Source organism: Denticeps clupeoides, chromosome 11, assembly GCF_900700375.1.
Source record: "Denticeps clupeoides chromosome 11, fDenClu1.1, whole genome shotgun sequence".
Lineage (NCBI taxonomy): Eukaryota > Metazoa > Chordata > Actinopteri > Clupeiformes > Denticipitidae > Denticeps > Denticeps clupeoides.
Window position 1 is genome coordinate 5869485 of NC_041717.1, and position 7216 is coordinate 5876700.

At 48.5% G+C, this 7216-nt stretch overlaps 1 protein-coding gene across 1 annotated transcript; it reads left to right on the plus strand.

The window, feature by feature from the left end:
• The first annotated feature begins 683 nt into the window (after positions 1-683).
• egr3 (early growth response 3) lies at positions 684-6268 on the plus strand. Its single transcript, XM_028996336.1, has 2 exons — positions 684-1306; positions 3380-6268. The coding sequence occupies exons 1-2, from the start codon at positions 1153-1155 to the stop codon at positions 4483-4485; spliced, it is 1260 nt and encodes a 419-aa protein (XP_028852169.1). The 5' UTR covers positions 684-1152; the 3' UTR covers positions 4486-6268.
• Positions 6269-7216: the final 948 nt, after the last annotated feature.

Genomic DNA, 7216 nt, shown 5'->3' on the forward strand with positions numbered 1-7216 from the left:
TTTCTAATCCGGGCCTGGCGTTGTCCCCTGTTTAAAGTGTCCCTTACAGAGAAGCAAACCCGAGGGCACGAGGGGCACATTTGTTTAATAAAAAAAGATGAGATATTTTCTCTCGGGACCCGTGACGTGTCGCCCCGCGGTTCCTTTAATGGCTGCGGGTTCCGATCGCTTTTCCACTGCGCCGCTTGCTTCACCGGAACCTCGCACACCAACCGGAGCGCGTGCGGGGCGGGGCCGGACGCGCGCCTTATTTGGAGTTTCCACTTGGGCGCCGCGGGCCAGAGCCGATCCCGCGGACTTACCGCGATATTTACACGCGATTAGCTCCGACGCGGACAAAAAAAAAAAAACGCACATTTTCCATAATTATCATCATTTATAAATCACGTCTCCAGACACTGGGTGCGCTGTAAACCTAGACGCAACAACCTGGGGGATTTAAAGAACTATTGATGAAGAAAAAAAAGTTTACATCGCGGTTGCCTGTTGCTAATAGATATATTTTTTTCATATTTAATCTATTTTTTTACATTTTTCCAGTGAGTGGATACCGGCCATCGTCATTAAACACACCGCGATCCATCAAAAGTAAGGAATAAACACGCGAGACGCGCCGCTCGCGAGAGTGTTCCTCCCGTGGACCGTTCCACTACGAGGAGCTTCCACATGTGACGTGGCCGCGGCGTCGCGCTTTGTGTGTCCATATATGGTCATCTACGTCACGCGCGCGCTCCGGCCCCCTATTTAACGCGGGCCGAGCGCTGGAGTTCCCTGGCCGGGCGACACAGCGACGCGGCGCCGCAGTCGTGCGCTCACCTGCACGCTAACACGCCACCATCATCACCACCACCATCATCATCAACAACAACAACAAGTTCAAAGGTCGCATTCATAAACTGACGAGTGACATCAGGCACCTTCATAAATAAGAAGAAGAAGAGTTCGTATTTTTCCTGTTTTTATTTTTTTTTTTATTATATATCTTTAAGCCGGAGGTTGGATACAACGTCGCACCGGACGGACTTTTTTTTTGGTATTTTCCTTTTTTTGCGCAGATCGGACCAGCGGGGACGAGACCGCGGTGCGCGGATCGCCGCTGCCGCCGCCGCCGCCTCCACTCCGCCGGTAAATGACCGACGGCGCGACTCTGCTATGACCGGCAAACTGGCGGAGAAGCTCCCTCTTACCATGAGCAGTCTAATAAACACAATTCCCGAGAGTCTTTACCCAGAAGAGGACATTCCCACGCCGATGAACATTTTCACCAACACGGATACTATTTCCCACTACTCCCAGATGAACACAGGTAAGCGCTCCGGTGATGGCGAGCCGCGTTGTACTGGGCACCTGTTCGCCTGGGAAAGTCATATTTGTGGGGTGTCGGGGGGTCACGGCGTGGCCTGTCACCACGTGATCGGAACGGGGAGAGGTCGTGGTCAGGGTCCCCGTGTGCGCGCTGCGCAAACTTCGGCCGGTCCAGGTACGCGCCGAAGTGAAATAATAATAATAATAATAGTAATGATGATAATAAAGAAAAAGAAATGTCCCGCGATTTCCCCATGCAAAACCCACGCAGCGCGCCGGGAAAATACGTACACAGATACGAACAGATTCATGTCATCGTGAAGAAATTATGTTAAGCCGAAATACGAGGGTTCAACTTTTTTATCATTTTTTTTATCTTTTGTCAGACCGATTAGAAACAGTGGAAGTGGAAATAATTAAATGACCGTGTTACGAGTTGGATGGAAATGCGCCACCCGTCCGCGTTCGCATTTATTCCGATTTCTCCCCGTCTCCAGTAACGTGGGAGCTGGAGATATGTGGCGGTAGAAAATGCCACCGACCGTAAATAATACTGACAAACTATACATTTGGACCCGCTGGCACGTGTTCAGTAAACGCAAAAAATAAAAATAAAAATCTGCATTTGCCAGCTGTAAAGGGAATTATCTGGTTTTAGCGCAGGACACTGCGGCCATCTGATTCTGATGTGGTGTATTTTTAAAAAGTAAAGTCATATTTACTCGTACATTCATGCAGAAACACATCAATTCTAAAAACATATATATATATATATATATATATAATGTATATTATCTATCTAAAATTAGGTTTCTTTGTGATCTTCGTTTCGTAAAACATCTAAATATCTAAAAACATCTTTTTTTTTTAAATCACACACATGTTTCTCTGTTACCCACCATTTCATACATTCCATGACGTGACACGATTTTAATAGTGTCAGTAAAAATAACTTTAATTTATCCACTTAAAGGCAATGATGTGTAGCTCCACGTGAAAATCATTATAATTAAATGTAATATTTTTTGGGACGTGCAGCGCCGTGCTTACAGGTTGTTCAAATTCAGCTCACCCTGTCTGGAAAATGAGCATCTACACAATGAAGGTGGCTGACAGCGTGCCATTTCACGTACAGAATGGACGAGAGCCCTGCCTGCAATTTTGGTTTTGTTTGTTTCGCAGTGCAGCCCACCACACATGGCTTTTTTTATGCAGTAAATGCATAAACAGACTGTAAAACCTGGCTGACTGGGATCATCTCTCCATCTCGATGTCTCATCAACGCATTTCACGCCACTGATACCTCAATCACATCGCCGACTGGGAAACATTAGGCAACTCCAGTAGCCCAGAGGTGGACTTGGCACGTGGCGCGAGACTACGGCGCCCAGTCGGGTTTTTAGAGGACGAAACGTGGACCACGGCGAGTGGTAGGCGGTAGTAGCCTAGTGGGTGACACACTCGCCTATGAACCAGAAGTCCCAGGTTCAAATCCCACTTACTACCATTGTGTCCCTGAGCAAGACACTTAACCCTGAGTGTCTCCAGGGGGGGGGCTGTCCCTGTAACTACTGACCGGTGGATAAGGGCGTCTGGTAAATGCTGCAAATGTAAATGTCGCCCCGCTGTGAAGAAATCCGGGGCTGCCGGTGCGGTGTGGCCGTCCTCCCGCGGGACGGGCTGTGGCCAGAGCGCTGGAGGGTGTTGAGGGACTTTGATTTACGCGAGCCTGTGGGAACGCGGGGAAGGAGAGGGAGACGGGGGGGAGGGGGGGTTCGAGCGAGAGGGAGCAGGAGCAGGAAAGGAGGGAATACTCGCTGTGCTCCTCCACTCGCTCCAGAAGTTTAGCTGTCAGAGATCAGATATGCTTATTCAATCAACTGAACGGAACCGTGCGCTCCTGCTTTCCGGAGTTTTCTGAGCGGAGTTGAGTTTGTGACAAAAACCAAGGGACTCAAGTTAAGGTCTTTTATTTGTTTGGTCATGGTTGTATTGTCATTTTCACGTTGCTGTTCTGGTCTGTTTGACTCTTCTGCTGATCGCCTCCGTATGGATTTCTCTCCCTTCTGTGCAGATAATATCATGGATTTGGGAATGGGAAGCGAGAAAGGATCGGCGGAGATTCAGTACGGGTCGGGCTTCCAGTCCAACCGCAGTGGCCAGACGGTTACCTACTTGGGGAAGTTCGCCTTCGACACCCCTGCGTCGGGTGGAATCAGCAGCTCTGGCTGGTGCTCCGACAACAACATCATCAGCCTGGTGAGTGCCGGGATCCTGGGCGTGTCTCCGTCGCCCGGCACCATCACCACGCAGACCTCTTCCTCCGGGGCCAGCATGGGCGGCCAGTCCTCAGACATGGAGCAGGTGTACCCCCCGCTCCCTCCATACTCCACCTGCAGCGAGATCTACCAGGACGGGGTGTCCTTCCACCACAGTCCGGCCACCACCACACCTCTGGCTTACCCGGGCAACGACTACCACACCACCGCCAAAGCCCCGATGGACGGTAACCTGTTCTCCATGATCCCAGACTACAACCTGTTCCACCACCAGGGCGACGTCGGCGTGATAGAACACAAACCGTTCCAGAGCATGGACCCAATCAGGGTGAACCCGCCGCCCATCACGCCGCTGGAGACCATCCGGGCCTTCAAGGACAAGCAGCAGATCCATCCCGGGTACATCGGCGGGCAGCAGCACGCCCCCCAGCACCACCAGCCCACGCAGACTTTAACCCTCAAGCCCATCCGGCCCAGAAAGTACCCCAACCGGCCCAGCAAGACGCCGGTGCACGAGCGGCCCCACGCCTGCCCCGCCGAGAACTGCGACCGCCGCTTCTCCCGCTCGGACGAGCTGACGCGCCACCTGCGCATCCACACGGGCCACAAGCCCTTCCAGTGCCGCATCTGCATGCGCTCCTTCAGCCGGAGCGACCACCTGACCACGCACATCCGCACGCACACGGGCGAGAAGCCCTTCTCCTGCGAGTTCTGCGGCCGCAAGTTCGCCCGCAGCGACGAGCGCAAGCGGCACGCCAAGGTGCACCTCAAACAGAAGGACAAGAAGCCCTCGGACAAGGGCAGCGGAGGGGCCCCGGCCAGCCACAGCTCGCCCCCGAGCTCGTGCGGCAGCGGCGGGGCCGCCAGCGGCAGCATCATGACTGTCACCACCTGCGCGTAGGGAAGGACTTGACCCGACTTCTTTCTCCGTCACCGTCCTTCCGTCTCCTTTTCTTTTACGTTCCAGATTGTATCCTTGCCTTTATTTTTTTAAGGTGATCTCGCGAGATCTTTTATCAGGGGCACGGGGCTTTGTTGAGGGGCGGGGGGCGGACCATGGCACTTCTTCACGAGACAAATGTTGCCCCCGAACTGCAAACTGCCTTTCGTTCTCAGAAAATGACCGGTCACGGGTGGAGCCCATGGTATTCCCGTCAGAGCAGTGAAATCATGCCAGATATAACGCATTGTAATCGTGCCACTGCTTTTGTTCGTTCGTCTGTTCGATTTCTGTGGATAGGTTATATAGCTTCTTTTCATTTTAGCATTTTGTCTTGGTTTTAGTTTTTTTTGGTTTTATTGCTCTTGAATGTGCCAAATATGTTGAAATACCACAGCCAAGTTATCACACTGATTTCTGGAATTGACATGGTCTGGAGAATTACTGTGTTTCGTATTTTGGACATCATTTATCAAGAAGCCTTCGGTCTGACAATACCGCCATATGAATAAGGTATTTTATTACTATATTATTTCACATTGCTGTCAGTGAGAGATGAATGCCTTTTAGAAAACACAGATTTTACCCGTGCAATAGCAACGATATTTGTGTATTGGTGCATGTGTATTTCGCACGTCAATATGAGTTTAGAATAAATCCAGTGGCCTTAAGCATTCCCAAACCGATCTGACAAGTGGTCTAGGCCAAAGTTTGCCATATTCTGAAGGTCTTTCTTATTCTTTTTTCCCTACTTCATGCCTGCATGCATCCAGCATCACTAGCACAGCGTGCACTGCTATTATGTGGTTGCACCAGCAACCATATAATGTTATTCACGGCCAGGTTCAACCAACAAAGGGGACAACTGCCCTGCGAATGAGACATTGTGAGCTGACATCTTCTGAGCAAAAGTATCTTTGTTGCTGTTTCTTGGGTCACCGATGTCAGTCAAATTCTATAAAAGCCTGATATTAATTCCCTGCTGGTTCCAATGATGCATATCGTGTCTCTGGTGAACATCTGTTGTACTGTCCACAGCCTGTTTTGACACAAGCCCCCGAAACCTGAGAGATCGCCTCCCGCCTAATGCTGCAGATTGACTGGGTTTTAGCTGGGTTTTAACTGGAGAACCATTGTTTGTGTTTGTGTTGACTGAAGCCTGCCAACCATATGAATGCCAATTGAGATGTTTTTTTTTGGGGGGGGGGAATGGAGAAAAAGCAACTCAGGTGTGGTGCACAACCTTTGAAATAACTTTCATTTGATATTTACTAGTTCATGTACTGAGGACACTTGGAGAGATTCTGAATATTATAATTAGACTGAGAATCATTTTTTTTGTTGTTGTTGTACAGAATAGACAGGTAAATTGCTTCTTTTTTTTTTTACTCAGAATGTAAAATACAATGTGTTCAGTATTACATTGTGTCTGTGTGTGTGTGTGTGTGTGTGTGTATGAATGCTGACGTGTCCATAAACACACTCACATTTTTACATTGACTGAATGTTTATGAAGAGGGTGTCCATTTCTTTTCTTTTTTTTGGAGAAAGTTGTCTCTGTACATAGTTTGACTATTACTTGTGAGTTTGTGTACAAGAGATGGAGCATTGAGGCAGTGTGACACATGCTATGTCCTCCATCATTTTCAAATATAATATAATTTGTGTTTTAAAAAATGCTTTGGGGACACACAAAATGATGTGTTTATAAGACAAATAAAAAAACACGTTATTTAAAAAGAAAGTCTTGTGGAATTTTGATTTCAGGTGTGGTGTCACAAATGCATCACTGTGCCACTACATTACGTCATTATGTCAAGTATTAGCACTTGAATGATGCTAGTTTTTAATATACATGTTTGATACTATTTTTTTTGTAATTATTGTTTATTTAATTTATATTTCTGAAATGGCGGAAACATTGTCCTCAATGCTCCAGTCCAACAACTGGCTGTGATTTAGACCCCACTGACCATGACCTGCGCCCCTATTGCGTGCTGATATAATTATTTTAAGAGCCAACTTGATCTGATTTAAATGTTGTCATTGTCGTGTGTTTTAGGGCTTTTAAACCCGGCTGCTTACTTGTCACCTCGGCGGCTCCGGCGCGGGAAAGTGTCTCAGGACGCGCGCGTTGAAGTCGCGGGGTTGCCAGTTGCGGCGACGGAATCAAGCCAACCCAGGCTTGCAAATAAAGGTTCAAAACGATAAAAAAAAAAAAAAAAAATCAATTCGAAAGCGTGGGCGTGTGTGGCGACTACGTGTTTGTTGTGTATCCAGTTCGGAGTTTGTATGAATAAATATTCACAGACAGAATGTATGCACGGACCGGCTTTAAACGCCAGCCTGGCGAGCGCTTGCCCAAGTAATCTCGCGAGATATCGCGGGACGTTTCTGGCGTTTCGGGGTTCATTTGGGGCCTAAAGCACCTGCGAGGACTTGTGTCGGTCTGCTGTCGTTTATTTTTCCTGCTTTTTCTTTTCTTCTCCGCTTTTTTCCCACCCTCCACCTTCCCCTGCATTCCCGAGGCCAACAGTCACCACCAACGTACAACCACTAATCCCCAATTTCGCAGCAAATTGAATTTCATCACCCTCCTCCCCAATACTGGTGTCTAATGAGAGCTAATGATAAGGTATAAACGCCTGTTAGTTTAGATAAAGAAGATTGAATGGGATGAAATTGCAGCGCT

Bases quoted from the DNA above. Each gene is read 5' to 3' on its own strand.
- egr3 (XM_028996336.1), top strand. From the start codon at position 1,153: ATGACCGGCAAACTGGCGGAGAAGCTCCCTCTTACCATGAGCAGTCTA. The intron at 1,307-3,379 runs GTAAGCGCTCCG...CCTTCTGTGCAG, and splicing joins CTACTCCCAGATGAACACAG to ATAATATCATGGATTTGGGA.